The sequence below is a fragment of the Phoca vitulina genome, unplaced genomic scaffold (genome assembly GCF_004348235.1).
Source record: "Phoca vitulina isolate PV1807 unplaced genomic scaffold, GSC_HSeal_1.0 scaffold77, whole genome shotgun sequence".
In the NCBI taxonomy this organism is placed as follows: domain Eukaryota; kingdom Metazoa; phylum Chordata; class Mammalia; order Carnivora; family Phocidae; genus Phoca; species Phoca vitulina.
Window position 1 is genome coordinate 3,839,062 of NW_022589780.1, and position 17,750 is coordinate 3,856,811.

General features: G+C 40.9%; 1 protein-coding gene across 1 annotated transcript in view; it reads right to left on the bottom strand.

The window, feature by feature from the left end:
* Positions 1-17,750, bottom strand: part of AR (androgen receptor) — a 175,987-nt gene that overhangs the window by 21,273 nt on the left and 136,964 nt on the right. The window contains exon 3 of the mRNA XM_032393885.1: positions 8,536-8,652. Coding sequence (XP_032249776.1) covers positions 8,536-8,652 — 117 coding nt within the window. The remainder of the gene's footprint in view (positions 1-8,535; positions 8,653-17,750) is intronic.

The following is a 17,750-nucleotide window of genomic DNA, read 5'->3' on the forward strand; positions in this document are numbered from 1 at the left end:
GGAGGGAGGGAGAGAAGAGGGGGGAGGGAGAGGGGAGAGGGATGGATGGAGAGAGAGAGAGAGAGAGACAGAGGGTGTGTGTGTGTGTGTGTGTGTGTGTGTGTGTGTGTGTGTAGGTGGAGACTGGAGAACGAAGAGGGTGGAAAATGCAGGCCCCAGGCAAGGCAGAAAGAGTGCTCTCTCATATCTGTGGGTCCCTAGTCTCAGAGACTCCACATCCACCAGAAGGAAACTGCTTTCAATATGGAGCTTCTGGGGCAGAGACAGAGAATAGCAAGATATTATGAACTCTAAGTGCCTCTCCTCTTAGAATAATGCAAAGTTTGAGGCTAGCTTGAGAAAAGAACAAGACCTCACACGTGACGGAGAGGCAAGTGGATGATGTGAATGAGTACTGGGGTATTGTGGGGGCACTAAGGCTAGAAGTAAGGGGTAGAGTTGGATCCACTTTCCTCCTTCATCAACAGGAAATAAGAAGTCGGCACTGGTTTTTAGATTTTTGCCTTCCTCCCTCTGTATGAAAGGGTTAAAAGTATGTGTTTCTGAAAACAGAATCACCTTGACTTTGGGAATAAGGAGAAAATAACTGACTCTAGTCCCCTGATCTGTTTGGAGAGAGGGGCCAGCTGGCTTCTTAGGGCTCCTCCAGGAGAAGCAGAAATTTGGTCCTTGTTTACTAAACTTAGGTGCCTTCAGCTCTGTGATGGGGCCTGAGGTTAAAAATCTTAAGTCCTTGGCAGTGGTCCAGCAGAATGGAGGTAAGGGGAAATTCACGAGCTGAATAATGACCAAGTAGAAATGGCCACAGGAGCCTCAGATAGGCACGGGAGCTTCTTGTTCTAGGTAGCACCTTGAGTCCCCGGCAGCAAAACTTCTTCCTGACAGCATGCTGTGGAAAGCGAACAACCAAGCCAGAGCTTCACTGCATCCATCCACCTGAGTGCTATCACATATGATCAAGAATAATCAAAAAGCACTCTGCTAATGCCAAGTCATATTACAGAAATCAACAATCGTGATATTACTACATGAATGATAATTGATGCTACTTCTAGAGCTAGTCCTCACAACTGCCCTGTGAGGTAGGGAAACGATCAGTCCCATTTTGGGGAGTCGTTAACCAAAAGAGTAGCCCCCAGTCCCAATGCTGGATGGAGTCTGTATTGAGGAGCAAGGGCTTGAGGCCCTAAACTTCAGATTCCAGGTGTTTCCAAGTTATCAGTTAGAACCCTCTAGAACCCTCATTCTGAATGAAGCAGGTCAGCCTTTCTTCAGCGTCTGGTTGTTTTGAGATGCTTGCAATTGCCAACGCGGAATTTTTCTAATATGAAAATCGGGATGTTGAAAGTATCAACTTAAAGATGGGCTTGCACCTAGCAGTTCCCATAATCAGATGCCTGAGACAGGTCCTCGGATTTAAGAGGCAGCATGCAAAATTGGGGAAACGGGGTGGCTGCCATTTTGGACTGGGGTTCTTTTCTCTTTTCCTACCTACCTGTTAAGTCAGGCAAGGTGGAAAAAATGGAAAATTCTTTACTTAGATTTGTTTTCTCCCCCCTTTCTTTTCTGCCTCATTGACAAATATACTAAGGAGCTTATATATATGCTTGTGTGTGCCTCTTTGTACACCGTGGGCAATAATTAGTCAGTGGGAGTGGAGGATCTGGAGGAAAAGAAGGAGGCAGAATTTAACAGTCTCATTACGGTTACTCAGAGACCAAAAAAGCCTCCCTATTTGGTCTTCTGAATTTCTTGCAGCAGCCAAACTCCCATAATATTAAAAGCATTATTATTCAGCCTGGAGATGGGAATGCTTCGAAATTAATGTCTCTGTGCCTAACAGCTCACTAATCAAAGCTTCTATGCCTCATTTTCCACCCTGGGGAGAGTCCTCAGTCTCTTCCAGTTTCACTGTGGCCAACATGACACACCACCCTGTGCAGGCTTGGGCTGGTGACCTTTTTATCTTGGTCAAGATCCAGATTTTCTTCTTAATTCTAAATGCGAGTCCAAGTTTTCTGCAGGTGATTTCTTCAGGATTTGTGCTTACATTTTTAAATTGCTGAGTGCTAGAAGGCTGAAATGTCCCTCAACAATCAGTTTTCACTTCAGCCACAGAACCATTGGTTCTGTGTATTAAGGAGTTCGGAGTATTAAGCAGGGGAAAGAAACCCATTTCTATGCCTGGCTTAAGAGATCTAAAAAGTGTAGCCAGGATTTACTAGACTGAGGAAAGTAGAACTTGATTTTAGAAAAGGTGACCCAGGGTAGTGATACTATTCTGTTTACTTCCTAGATACCTGTTGTTGTCATGGAAACATTATCAATAAAAGACAATCTGGAGGCTCTACTGATTTCTGGGTGGCCACGTACTTTTTCCCTTAGTTCTACTTCATACAAACATGATCCCAAAGGATGGGCAAAATTCTCTAAAAAAGCATCTTGCTCAGGTAAATTGTCTATGTATAAGTTCAGTTCAATAAGAAAATATTTTAAATGCTTTTGTAATCTTAAGGACTATATCCTACAATTTGTAAAAGCAGGTGGCTATCTTTTTAGATCAAAAGTTAAATGTTTTCAAACAAACAGCTTTGTTATTTCAAATAATTTGTTTCTGAATTGTTATATTTAGAAAACACTTGCCTTTGTATATATGACCTATTGTGTTCTGTGTACTCCTAGCTTTCTGCCTACTGCCTTCGAAAAATATTGCCTATGACATCATTTTACTCTCTCAAGAGCAACTGAGGGATTTTAGAGCACTTACAGCAAAAGTAAACAACAATAAAATCTTTCTGCTCCTGTTACACTTTAAAAACTCAAGGATTTTAAGTGGAAATTTTATAAGTAAGATACTCATTCAAGTACCAGATATGGGGTATCATCAATTTTGATGACTTGAAAAAATTATTTACTTCTAACCGTAGTTCTCTAAAAGCAAAGACTCAAAGACAGACTATAACATGTATGTGCTGTCCCAGATAATTTGGTTTGAGGGAATTATGAGACACAGTCTCTGGTTTCTCCACATACAAGTTTGCTTGAGAACTATAATTAGAGAGAAGTATACCTTTTTCCCTCCAATGTGTCACCAAATATGTATGCAATCAACTGGAGTATGGCGATCTAGACCATGGAGAACAGATTTCAAGAGTTGATTCAAAGGTGATACAGAGACCAGTCCCATGCCATGGACCTAGTTTTCTCAGAACCCATGCCAGGAAACACTAGCCTAGACCAAGGCAAGGAGTCTGTATAAGGGAAGAACTTATGTACGTGGTCAGTACTTGCAGGTATCAACCCAAATGGAGGAACCAAGACTGCAATCCTAAGTGTGAAGCAAAATTTGGTGCTAGACTTTTTTTTTTTCTTCTCTCTCTCTCTCTCCCTGGCCTACTATGTATTTTTCTAAAGTTTAGGTCCTCACCTATACCACACTCATGCTGCCAGTAATTGTCTTAAAAAACCAAATGTAGAAACAGACAAAATGATATGTGAATGTCTATCCCATGTCACAGATCTTCAGCTGCCTGAAATCCAAACCATTTAGCATAATAACTAAGTCCCTTTTCAATGTGGTTTTACCTTACCTCCCCCATTTCCCCAGATCTGGTCATATTAAACGACTTGCTATTCCTCAAACCCTCAATGCATTTTTTCTTATGTCTCTGAGCCTTTATTCAAACTGTGCCCTTTGCCTGGAATGCCCCGTCCCTTCTATCTCATTCAACTTCTTCCCAGTCATTTCCTCTTCATCCTTTAAGGTTAAGATGTATTCATTATCACTGTCTGTCGCCTATTTAACTCTTTGGGGTCAGGGATTTTATCTTAATCATCTCTGCTCCCCCAACATGCCTACCATAGGGTCTGGCACATAGTTCGCACTCAATAAATAAATATTTGCCAAATGGATAAATAGATGAGTGAACGGGTGGAAAAACAAAAGGACTAGCTAGTTGGCTGGCTGAAAGGATGAACAGATAAATAGATGGATGGATAAATGCTGTGAAATTTGTCTCCTGAAGAACCATGCTGTGAATAGTGTTTCATTGTTGGAATCACTCTCTTGCATCTGGACATGTGTGGACATGTGATCCAGAAGTACCAATGTAGGGCTGCTCTCGAGCATGGAGAATGATGAAAGAGCTGGCCTCAAGACGGTCTTCAACACTGGACACCACAAGGGTGTTCACAGCATCCATGATGACATCAGATTATGGCCATGGGCTCCTTGAGCCATCCTCCCAACTAGAGAATCCTGGAGACTATTAAAACCTGCAGATCTGTTAACAGTTTTGAGTCTCAGATGTAAAGTTCAGTCTTCTAGTAGAAAACAGACTTCTCAAATGTGCTAAACTAACCTCTGAAGAAAACGCTAAACACTTGAGATTCTCACATGTTCCAGGTTTCCTCTTCTGGGGTTTGGCTGCTACATGAAATTCCTGAAAGGCCTACCATCTTCCAGGGTCCAGGAGAGGAAGGAATAAAAGCAGGGGCTAATGCCATTTATTAAAAGCGGAGAACTCAAGAGTTGCAAAATGCAAAAAAAAAAAAAAAAATGTTTGGGAAGGAATAGGAGGGAAAGTAAGAAGGAGGAAAGGGTTAGGAGAGAAGATGGCAGGTCAGGGCAATTCTTTCTTTCTCATTACATCTTGGAAACTGGAAGTATATCCTTGGGAAGTACTGAGAAAAGTGAGAGAGGGCTGTGCACTTATTCTAATTATGGGCCGTGAAAAAGCCACAGTTAATTCACTAGAGGGAAGGTCCTTTTCTGGACAGTTATATTTCTAAGTATTTTCTTTACATTAAAAGTAGGCAAGAGGTTTAGATTCTTGAAGCAGGGGCACCTGGGTGGCTCAGTCGTTAGACATCTGCCTTCGGCTCGGATCATGATCCCAGGGTCCTGGGATCGAGCCCCGCATCGGGCTCCCTGCTCCGTGGGAAGCCTGCTTCTCCCTCTCCCACTCCCCCTGCTTGTGTTCCCTCTCTCGCTGTCTCTCTCTCTGTCAAATAAATAAATAAAATCTTAAATAGATTCTTGAAGCAATTAGCAATGTGAAGCTTTTCAAAAGCAGCCAGAAATGAACGAGGTACAAAGAAAGGCCCATCCTTGTTGTGAATGGGCAGTTAATAGCCTGAAGGTAGTCTTTAAAGGACCCACCCAGAGAACCCAACCACCCTTGGAAAACACCAAGAAACACCAAGAGCTGCTAAGAAAAGAAGCAATGAACATGTAGATAAGCCTAGAAGGAGAAAGGAAAAGGCTATGTGTTTTAAATATCTCTGAGTTAAGGAGATCCCATCACCAAAGAGTAGATGGAACACTACAGAGAAAGCCTTGAGGCCTCAACACTAAGCAAGCATCAGCTACAGAGTGCCAGCTTCTTTAAGATCCAAGGTGATAACCCTTCTGCCCTCCACTCCCTCAATAATCTATACATCCAGTCTACTTTGAGAAACGTAATATATCTTACACAGGTGTAACCTGAGGCAGCTAAAATGATCAGGCAAGTCAAAACACTCACCTCTAGACAGCCTATACTTCTGAGGGCAGTGGAGATGTGATCCAAAAAAAGACCGATAGGCTTTTTCTGTGACCTTAGACCCAGAATCACAAAACAATTGTGCCAGAAAGGTCCTTGGTCAATCTCATTATCCCAGTTTTATGATGGGAAAACAGCCTCAGAGGGGAGAAGGGACTTGCTCAAGGCCACATTCCTCATTGCCATTTTAGAATATATTATACCATTTTGAGTTGAGTGATGGGAAGAATAAAACAAAATTATATGAATTCTCCTTCAGTGTGATCAGAATGTCTATGCTAAACCCAAATCTTATGAAAAGGGAAGTCTATTGCTCAAGTATTTAGAAGGGCCACTCTACATTTATGTTTTCTTTCTTTTTCCCATTTTTTGAGTAGAGGTGTAGTGTACACTGAATTTGCAAGTTAACCATAAACTTGAGAAGGGTTTGCAGCAGAGAATCAAGGAATGTGAAGGTAAGTTTATGCAGATGGAAAGGTTTGTTTTTCAAACAATGGTGTTTAAATGGGTAAACACTTGGGATGTTACTGACATGGTACTTGAACATAATATATGACTCCCTTAACGACGAATCGGCTTCCAAACAGGATTTTGATGGTACTTTTAGTTTGAGGCGATCAAGCGTGATTTCTGCTGATGTTCTCTCTGCCTGTTGGAATTGTTACATATTATAGGGCATGCCAAGTGACTCAGGGTAAAAGCCAACTGGGAAGTGCTCACCATCTAAATTACTAGTGACCTCACTGTCATAGTAAGCCCTCACATTTGTCTAAGCACATTGTCAATTACCAAGGATGTTCACGTTCATCACGTTCATGTCACAGAATGATACCACTAGATTACAGATGAAGAAATTGAGGCTTAGAGGGGCACAGTAAATAATGGAGCTGGGCCTTTAGCTTAGGTCTGCCTGACTCCAAAGGCAAGACCACATACACAATATCAAGAATCCTTGTATCTTGTAGACCTTTCTTCAAGTTTGCCAGCCTGAGCTCTATTGCCTAGTATGGTGCCTTTGTATGTAATTGACACTCAATAACTATCACAGGAAAAGATCTGCAACGAAAGCCATTCACAGCACTTCTTACCTTCTTTTCCTTATGTTGGGACCAAGCCCATTTCAAATGTGAGCACTCTATCCAATAAATCAATTTGAAAACTTAGTGTACCGCTCTCTCCATGAAATTAATTCACAGATTTATGCCTCACTGATATAGGGAGTAGTGAAATTACTCCTTTTCAAAAGAGGTTCACTATAATCATGTCACGGACTGTTTTATAATGGAGGATGTTGGCTGAAACATGAAACTAATTTTAAGATTTGGACCCAAACTTTAGGAGAACTTTTGTTACCATTAAATTTCACCTGTGTCAAAGCAAGCTTACAATTCATAGCAGCAGATGAAAAACCAAGGGGTTCTCTACCTGGGAGCCTCCATCTCTTACACACCATTCAGAGGGCTAAAAAATTGAGAGCTGAGTGTATCAGAACTCTCACCATAGGGCTGCAGCATTCATATGAAGAAAACTTCCTCTTATCACTCCCTTTGTCACCTTTCCTGGCTTTCCTTCCACACTTCTCCACCCCAGTCCTGCTTCTTCCTCCCCACTGTAGACCACAGTTGTAGGATTTCTCTGGAGTATACCAAGCAAATAAGAACAAAGTTGGTCTTTCTCCGGTATTTGAGTCTCATTTAATGCGGCTGCCTGGAAAACTCACAAGAGCATCTGCCTGCGATGTCTGCGAGTACTAGACACTACTTGAGATGGTTCTGTTGCAACTGTCTCAAATTGACCCTGAGTCAATTCATTTGTAGTACTTTGGTCTGTTTAAAGACTATTGTTGCCCTGTAAGGGGGGGGGGGGATACAGTTACCAACGTGAAGACCCACACAGAGAAAACAAGTTGGTCTCTATAACCATGTACATAGGCAGACAAGGTATTGAGCACCTTGCAGAGAGCCAGAGATGGACAAGGGCTCTAAATGAGCCTTGAGAGGGGGAAGGAAAATGGCAGGATTCTAAGAACTTGGGTTTTCCAGGCTGATAATGAATAATCAGGTAGGAAGCTATAGTATCAGGCGTTCGGAAAAGAGCTTGCTTTTCTTCAAGTTCCATTTCCAAATCCAAGTAGACTAATGAGCTTGCTTTTTTTCATGAAAGGTGCTTCTTTCTCGAAGCAGCAGGCAGCGGGGAGTACCCCCTGCCACTGAGCAGTTGTAAACATGAAGAAATGAGGGATTTGGAGGGGGAAAATAGAAGTGTAAGCCAAGCCTTTCTGGAATGGTGACAGTGCTCACAGTAGACACAGACTAGGGGACAGAGAGCCTTATGATGAAAGGCTGCACTTGAAAAAGCTCTATCTTCCTTCTGTCAAGCTACTGTGCTACGAGAAAATGCTTTTGGAAGTTATCAATAGATTTGCAAATAATGGGAAATGATTAAAAGGCCTGCTCAACCCTGGGAGATACGGGATAGGAAACTGGTTCTGCTTGGCAACCTTAGTCACAGGCTCCAAAGAGAAGCGGCTTTTCATTCCAGGTGGCCAGCCCTACAATATAGGGGTAGTTAACTGAGAATATTCCTGGGTATTCAGGGCCAGCCTGTGCCTGGGTCATTCTGCACCTGTGATTATTCTGGATTCTGCAGTTCTCTCATCCTGCTCATCATGCAACAACATAGGGCCAGTATTGCTGTGTCCCCTGGGGAATCCTTCATAATCACCTCCACACTCACTGACCCCCGGTGGGTCCTGATCCCTGCTTCACACCTCCTGTTCCTATGCTGAGCCCCAGACTGGGGTGTGACATGGTTAAGGATAAAGAAAGGCACCAGCTGGCTGATGGCCACGTTGCGGATGAAGGAGTCAGTTTGCATCTAGAGTAGAGCTGGCCACCTCAGAAGCACCCAAGAGGAAAATCTGGTTTAAAGAGAGAATGAGAGAATGAGGGAGGGAGAGGAAGAAAAAGAAAAAGGAAGAGAAGTATCATACCTCCCAGAGTCATCCCTGCTTCATAGCATTTCCGGAGGCGACAAGATGGACAATTTTTCCTTCGGAATTTATCGATGGTGCAATCATTTCTGCTGGCACACAGGTACTTCTGTTTCCCTGGGAGAACAAACAGAACAGTAGATGCCCCATTAATGCATTTCCAGAGTCTCTCTCCTTTAGTATTTCTAGGCAGAAAGGGCATAAGGATATATTTTGCCGGATGAGAGAAGTGGACAGAGAATGGCCCTAAACAATTTGATCACACAGAATCACACAGCCTGGTTTAATTCGATGCTGTATTGTTTGGTTTTCATAGGTGTTTTTGTAGGGATGAACAATTGAGGTCCTGCTGATACTTCCTTTATGACAAGGACTACTCACTGGTTTATAAAAATAAAGATGTTCTACCTTTACTAAAAGCTAAGAATGGGACACCTGGGAGGTTCAGTCAGTTAAGCGTCTGCCTTCGGCTCGGGTCATGATCCCAGAGTCCTGGGATCGAGCCCCGCATCGGGCTCCCTGCTCAGCGGGGAGGGAGCCCGCTTCTCCGTCTGCCTGCCTCTCCCCCTGCTTGTGCTCTCTCCCTCCCTCTCTCCCTCTCTCTGTGACAAAAAAAAAATAAAATCTTAAAAAAAAAAAAAAGCTAAGAACGTCCATGGGAAAGTGATCAATGGCAGAAATTATCACTCCTTTAGCATGACACAGCAGAGACTTGGACTTAGGCAATGCTTCTACGTCCTGACCCCTGCAGTCATTCAAAGGATCATACTCAAGCTAATACAGTGCTTTATTTCATAATAATAATACAGGTAAAACTTCTATAAAAGAGAACTCCATGAGATTTCTAATTGTCTTTAAATGGATAGTGATCATATCCCCAATCCTGCAGTTTATAAAAATCAGAGATAAAGCTCACTCTTTGTGAAGTGAATCACAACAAGTGAGAGGAAGTCCTTTGAAGCCAGCAGAAGAAAAACACTTGCTGTCCTGCTCATCGGGAGTTGTCACAGATACACAGAAACATGCTCACACACATGCACAGACCCAGAGAGCCTCAGGATCACAGCTGTTCAAAGAAAGACATGGAGGGCCACTCAAAAGCACATATTTTACTCAATATTTTGCCTCCTCGCTCCTAACATAGGCCTGGCATACAGCAGGCCCTCAAGAAACATTGAATGAATACACAAGTGGAACAGGGAGATCCACAGGCACACAGAGTCACCAGCAGAAATAGAGATACATACCCTGCTGCTCTGAAACATGCAGAACTTCTCATGCTTGGAGCCCTGTGACAGCCTGAGCTCGTGCATCCCCTCACTCCACCCCTTTCTTTATCCAAGTCCCTCTTATTTACTGCTGCGCTTTAGTTTATGGGAGAGACTGGGATTTTAGGGAGGCTTCTTTTGGCAGAGGAGGCATGTTTGTGGTAGGGAAAAGGAAGAAAAATTGAAAAGCAATTGCTATTTGATAGCAGGGAGAAAAACACATAAATTCAGCTATAGCTTGTCTCTTCTCTCCCTGTTCAACCTAAAATGTATAGATCAGGCACAGAAAACACATGTATTATAGTAGGTTTTTTTATGTAGGAGATTCAGTAGTAGCCAGGTCAGCAAGACCTTTGTTTTTCTTCTTTCCTCCTTCCCCCTCTTCCTCCCTCCCTCCCCTCCCTCCCTTCCTCTTTCCCTGCCCCTTTCCTCTCTTATTACCTTCCCTTTGTCAAAAGATTCCAAAATGCTGGGCTTGAAGGGACTGTTAAAAACCACCCCAGTACAATCCTTTCATTCCAAGGATGAGTTCTGGGAAGGTGACTTGCCTGAAGAACACTCAATTGGAGGCCCACGAAGGAAGAATCTCACTATTTAATAGGTACCTACTATGAACCAAGCCTGTGTTGGCAAGTTTACATATGCCATTTAAATGAATAACCTCAGCCGCGTTTTGAGGTAGATACTACCATTACTTTTACTTAACAGATGAGAAAACTAAGGCCTCTAAGCCAGTACTCTTTCTACCATACCACAGGATTTTATTTGTATAAACAGAACACATAATTTACTAACAGCCTTTTTTTTTTTTAAATAGGCTCCACGCCCAGCATAGAGCCCAATGTGGGGCTCAAACTCATGACGCTGAGATCAAGACCTGAGCTGAGATCAAGAGTTGGACACTTAACCAACTGAGTCACCCAGGCGCCCCACTAACAGCCTTGTCCTGCTGCAAACTGAGGATTGTTATATGCACGGAAAGGACGGCGTTAGGAGTGCCATTCAGTCTTTGAGTATCAACTCCTAGAAGGGAGGCCCTGTATCCAATTCCAGTGGGTTCACGTCCAGTGCCATGGGTGTTCTAGAACAGGGACATCCCCACAGTTTTTGTGCTGCTGCAACCCTCAGAACTAGTTTTCACGTTAATTAGTAAAATAGGGTCATTATGAATACTTCTTTGAAGAATCTCTTCTTCCACAGGAAAATACTAGCTCCTGAACCCAAGTTTGCAAAGGAATGGTTGCAGAGCCACTGGATTAGGGCTCCCAGAGGAGTTCTAGATTCCACTGCTAAAAGTAAACCACCCTCTGAATGAGGAAGGTTACAGTGGAAATGAAAACATGTTTTTCAATTTGGACCATCTCTCTAGCTATAGTTCATACTTGGTCCCAGAGTGTCTCTTGGCCTAAAACAACATGACCTAAAACACAGATAACCTTTACAATTAACCCAGGAATAAGTGCAAAGCCCACTGCAACCAATACCATTGTGCATTTCTGAGCATTTATTATGGGCAGGGTTTTGTACTAGCTGTTGAGGATACAGAGGAAAATCTCTGCTGAAGAAAAATGTTTAAGTCCCAGATAACAGAGAGAGCACTAGGCTGGAAATCACAAGACTTGAATCCTTGTTCAGTCTTATTACTAACTCACTATATGACCTTGGACAAGTCCTTTATCTTCTCTGGGCTCCATTGATAATATGTAATGCTCGAACTGGAAAAATCACTAAAATCTTTTCCAGCTCAAAGAATCTTTATTTTATTACTTTATTTTAATTCCAGTGTAGTTAACATACAGTGCTATATTAGTTTCAGCTGTACAATACAATTCAACAATTCCATATCCAGCTCAAGGAGTCTTAAAGGATATCTGGATTTTATCCATAATATATTTGTGGAGTCTTTCATATAAAGGTCACAAGTATTATCCATAAGCAAGACATTACCAAAATAATGGTCTCTTGTCCCTCAACTCTCTCCTTTTAGGATAGCAACTTACTGTAACATTGCCTCTTATATCTGCAGTTATTCAGTCTTTTCTCTTTGTTTTCTAAAGTCCTTCAAAAAACCAAGGCACTTAACAGTATTGGAGAGGCAGTGTTATTGCAAGCCATATGCAACATATGTATAAATAACATGTTTATTCACATATGTGTACTCATGTATGTGTGAATGCACCTGTGTGTGGGTGTACACCCACAATAGGGTTCCTGAATTATCTTTGTATATATGTGTATGTGTGAGCACATAAAGTATATAACATATTAAGTCATATAAATGCATACATATGACATGTGTGTTTCTTTGAAGCAGAATAGTGACGTTAAAGTTTTAAATGACACTTAATAGTGACCGAAGTGGTCGGGGGTCCCAAAGATGGATATGGAAGGAATCTCCTAAAAATGGAACTGTGACTCATCTGCACAGTTTGGATTAGGAACAAAAACAGGGGATGGACTACCCTCTCAAGGTTGCTTCCAATCCACTTCTCCCGCCTGAATTACCAACTTCCCCAAATGATGGCAGAGCCAATGTACAATCACTGGGTTGCTATTACTTCTCTATTTATTCTACTTCTCCAATATGGCTGAAGTTGTCAGCATTCTTAATTATAACAATGGATTAAAATATAATACATAGGGGCTCCTGGGTGGCTCAGTTGGTTAAGTGACTGCCTTCAGCTCAGGTCATGATCCTGGAGTCCTGGGATCGAATCCCGCACTGGGCTCCCTGCTCAGCGGGGAGTCTGCTTCTCCCTCTGACCCTCCCCCTCTCATGCTCTCTCTCTCTCTCTCATTCTCTTTCTCAAATAAATAAATAAAATCTTAAAAAAAATAAAAACATAAAATATAATACATAATAATATATATTATACATACTTACCTTTATATAATAACTATAAAACATATAATATATAGTAATAAATGAAAACATAAAATACAATAACATAAGATTAAAAATGTCTCCCATTTGATTAGCTTACAAAAGTTAACATCAATCTTGTACAGAGTAGTATAGTAGGGATTATTGTATACCCCATTATATAACTGAAGAAAATGATGCTCACTAAGATGAAACTGACCTGCCCGGCATCACACTGTCAGTGTGCTACAAATCACAGTCCATAAGGCTATGAATCTCACAGATTGGAAAGAATTTTAAACAGTATTTGGTCACAATACACCCACTCCTCTGTACAAGGCTTAAATCCCCTCTGCAACATCCCTGTAAAGGGTTGCCACACCTTTTGTGAATTGCAGCCCATTCCATTTCTGGACTCTGTTATAAGGCTATTCCTTCCAGGAAACTCAGTATTTGTCTCCTTGGAGCTCTGACCCATTGGGTCTAATTAGAACTACATCATCTTTGGACTGTAAGGGACATTAAAAGCCTTATAACAAAATGCCCCAATGTGATGCCTGACTCTTCATTTATGAAAATGGACACGAAGTATTGAAATGACATGTCCCAAGCCATAGGAAGTTGGTGATAGAGCTAGAGAAAAATCTGGCACCTGCATCCAATGGAGATGTAGTGTGGGTGAGTGTAGCCTCAAGACAGAGAACTCTGTGGGTGTTGAGGATCTTTGTTCATTGTCTAGCAAGTATATGGCCCTGTGAATGCCTTCTCAGTGTTCAGCTGGAAGAAGTATAAGTGTATAAGATACGTATATAAGTGTAAGTATAAGATCTGGGCCTGCCTGCTCCAAGGTAGTCTTAGAAAGTCCTCTGTTGCCATGCAGTAGCCTAGGTGACTGAATAATTAACACAGACAACACAAACTCCTCTCCATCTCTCCCTCCTCAGATTCTGCAAATATTATACCTAGCTCTTTGACACTGCTGACCTTCAATAGCAAGCTTATATCAACAACCTATAATCAGTCTCACAAAAAATGTCATGGTGAAAATTTTGGCAAAATACAAAAATCCCCTTTCACGTTGAAGGAGGTAAGTCTACACTCTAGAATTGCAGACAGGTTGCACATTTAATGCTTGATAAATCTCCTATTAGAACAGCTGCAAACCCTTGACTACCATGAATGGTCACATAATGGGATAGCATGAGGTCCTCTGTATGCCAGCTGGCTCTGAAATCCCTGACTGCCTGATGGTGTTCTTCATGTTTCTTCATGGTCCTATTCTTCCCTCAGAAAGCTTAAGTATGATCCAAAACTCCAGCAGGAACAGAGGTCATGAGACTAACTTCAGATATTTTCTCCACAGACTTTCCATTTCATTGTTTTTTGGGGTTTTTTTGGTCATCCCCATTGGTGCTGCCACGCAGTATGAGTTGAGGCCAATGTTTGACTAGGCTTCCTTCAATATGTTCATTCTGAAAAATCCTACTTAAAGCAGATCAGGTAAGGCAGGAGAGTTACCCACCACCTGCAGTAGCATATCATGCAAATGAGAGGACTGAATCATCATGTTCACCATGAAGCTATAGAAAAGACTGAAGAACATAGGACTTCTCATACTTTATAACTAGAGTGTGAATGCAAGACTTATATGAACGAAAAAAAAAATACTGAAGAATGTAAGAGAAGACCTGAATCAAATGGAAAGATGTACAGTATTCCTGGATGGGAAGATATAATATTGTAAAGATGTTGGTTCCCTTCTCCCCAGTGAAATCTACAAATTTAAAACAACCCAAACAAATCTTGACCAAACAATCTCAAAGTTTACCTGAAGGAGTAAAATGGGTGATATTGCCAAGATATTTTTGAAAAAATTTCCTATCAAACATTTAAAGTATTATAATGCCATAATAATTACAGCAGTTTGATAATGGCTCCAGTATAGATTTGATCAGTGGAAGAGACCAGAAAAGACAGAAACAGACTCCATATATATACTATGTTATTCTAAATCAGTGAAGAAAGGATGACTTATTCATTAAATGGTGTCAGAACAATTGGTAGATCATTTGGGAAAGTGAAAAAACTTAAATTACTAGTTGAAACCAAAATAAATTCCATATGAATTAAAGATGTCAATGGAAAAAAAAAACGAAAGGAAAGCATCAAAGTACTGTTAGGAAATACAGGGTTTTTAAATTATTTTTAAAGGTAGAAAAAGGCTTTTTAAAGAATGGCAATACAGAAACGTAAGTGAACATTTTGATAGACTTGACTAGAAAACATTTAAACTTTCTTATAAAACTTAAAGACAACCACAAACTAAGGAAAACACGTTGACATCAAGCACGTAAAAGTGGTGGTCAATTCCCTTGATATATAAAGATGATCTGTGCAATAGAAAAATGGACAACAGACATGAAAAATAAATTAAAAGAGGAAATATAAATGAACAATAAATATATTAAAATTGTTGAACTTCAATTTCACTAGAAATCATAGAAATACAAATTAAATAAGATGTCTTTTTCATAAGTCAGACTGGCAAAGATTAAATACCAAATATTGGCAAAGAGGTATTACTCGTAGGAGTATAAACTTTTAGAGAGCAATTTTGCAACATATCCAAAAAAATTAAATACACAGAACCTTTAACCAGAAATTCCATTTCTTGGAATCTTTTTATAAGAAAACAATTATTTAAGTACAAAAAAGTTCAATATAGCACTATGTAAATAGGGAATATTGGGAAAATGTAAATGTCCAACATTAAGGGGACGGTTAAATTATTCCATTTTTATGCAGTAGGATGCTGTACAGTCATTTCTTTTTAACTCGGAAAGGTGTTCACAATATTCTGTTTTGTTAAAACAACGACAAAAATGAAGTTACCAAACAACATATTTTATTGAATCCCACCTTTAATACCTAAGGCTTTAGAGCACATTTATTCAAGTTTTTTTTTTCTACTGCAGTGAAACTTTTTTTATAAGTGAAATATTACATAGAGACCCCATATATAGAAAACAGATGAAATTAAACCTAATCTGCCTGAAGTAGGCATAGGAAACTTAGAACTCGTCCGGCCACACCTCTCCCTGTCTCCCCTTCTCTGCAGCCTTAGCATTGTGGTATGCCTTAGAGAAACTCTATAGGAGTCCCCAGGGCTTTGTGGAAAAGCTAAGACCTACTGATTTAACCCAAACCCCATCTCTCCTATTTTATGGATTAAGAAACTGAGACTCAGAGAATGGGGGCAGGGGGGAACCTTGCTTAAGGCTATACAGCATGAGTCAAGGTCAAAACAGGGACAAGAATCCAGGCCTTATTATTCATAATCCAGCAGTCTAGTGGTATTCTCATATGAGACAATACATGTGAAAATAACATAAAAAGCATAAAGCATTATACAGATCTTATCTATATTATTTATTTAAATAATAAACTCCTTGGATGTCAGAAAGGCAAGGGCCTCTGCAGAGATTATCTAATCCAACGTTCTCATTTTACAAATGGGGAAACTGAGATCCAGAAAGCAGAATGGACAAGACTAAGATTAAATAATCGGTCAGTGACAGTGATGGGATTAAAACTCAAGTCTCTTGCCCACTATGTTCTCTGCACATTTGCTTTATTATTTCAAAATAATTTTCATATTCATTATACTGCTGAGCCTTTCTTCAAAGGAGGGAAGGTACAGACAATTACCCTCAATTTATATATGAGGAAACCCAAGATACAGAGTGCTTACTGATACCAAAGAATATAGCTCAGTTTCAATCCAGGGTGCATATGCTTTCTATTTAACCACTATAACCGAACAAATATCTTCTTTGCTTCTATCCTGACTTATGTGACCTGAATGCTACAACTACCTATACTGCCTATTCAAAGTGTGAAGGATGAGTAAAACTTGACTTCTTGGGCAAGAGCAATAAAAGGAAAGGGGGGATCCCACTGTGCTTTGATTGGGTACTATTCAAACGGCCTTCAAAGATGTTACTTCATTTAATTCTTGTCAAAACTCTTCCAGGTAACTACTATTCCTATTTTAGAATTGAGGAAACTAAGTCTCAGAGATGCTGAATGACTCACCTACAGTCACCAGTTAGTAAGTGGCAGAAGCAGGATCAGAAACCAGGTCTGTATGACCTGCGATGTTGATGTTTGCCCTTATCAATGTGTTATCTCTTCTCAAACGGGTCCTGACACTACGCTTCAAAGACAGAGGCAGGGCAGAACAGTCAAAGAGTACAGAGGAGGAAAGAGGAAGACCTGAGGATTAGCCCTTCTGTTTCACTGAATCACTATATGACCTGGTGTGTTATCTCTACTTCTCTCTTGACCTTGGTTCCCTTAATTTAGAAAGGAGTGTGGTAGGCACTAAGAAAATAGTAGTAACCTAAGGAAGGTGGATTCAGAAGTCTTTTACTCACACTGGAATTTCTGATGGGTGTCTCAGAGTTCTCCTGAGTGTGATTCAAGGAGGTCTCTAAGGGCTTCCCCTGAAAAACAACACTACTCGATAGAAAAAAGGAGCTAAGTGCCTCTCCCCGAGTGTCCTACATGGACTGGAACAAGTCCAAGGCCTGTTTAGGGTCATGCACCCTACGGATGTAACTTTTTCTGGAGCCAAGACAACCTAGAACCTCTGGCCTAATTGTCCAAGGAGTCCTCTTCTTTGAAATGCAATTCCAAGCATTGTTGATTCCTAGTAAATTTTTCCCCAAGATACTGCTTTTGGGCCTATGGAACAGGCTAGACAACACCAGGCACACAGTCTATACCCTGGCAAAAGGAAGTTCTTCTGTGAAAAGGGCTTAAAAGATAGCAGAGTCCCTTTGATTCCATGGATGTGACCGTTTCCCCACCTGTCCTACCCACCCAGAAACACAGGTATCAGTTAATCCAGTACGACAGATGGGCTCTCAGCTAATGCTTTACTGGGAGGCTTTTTAAGAGTGTTTATAAATAATGAAAATAATTCTTACTTCTTTTGACCTAATGGTTAACTCTAGTGAGAGGGGACAGGGATCAAGCCCAGATCCATCTTCCTTGCTTTCAGTACCTTCCACAATCTGACC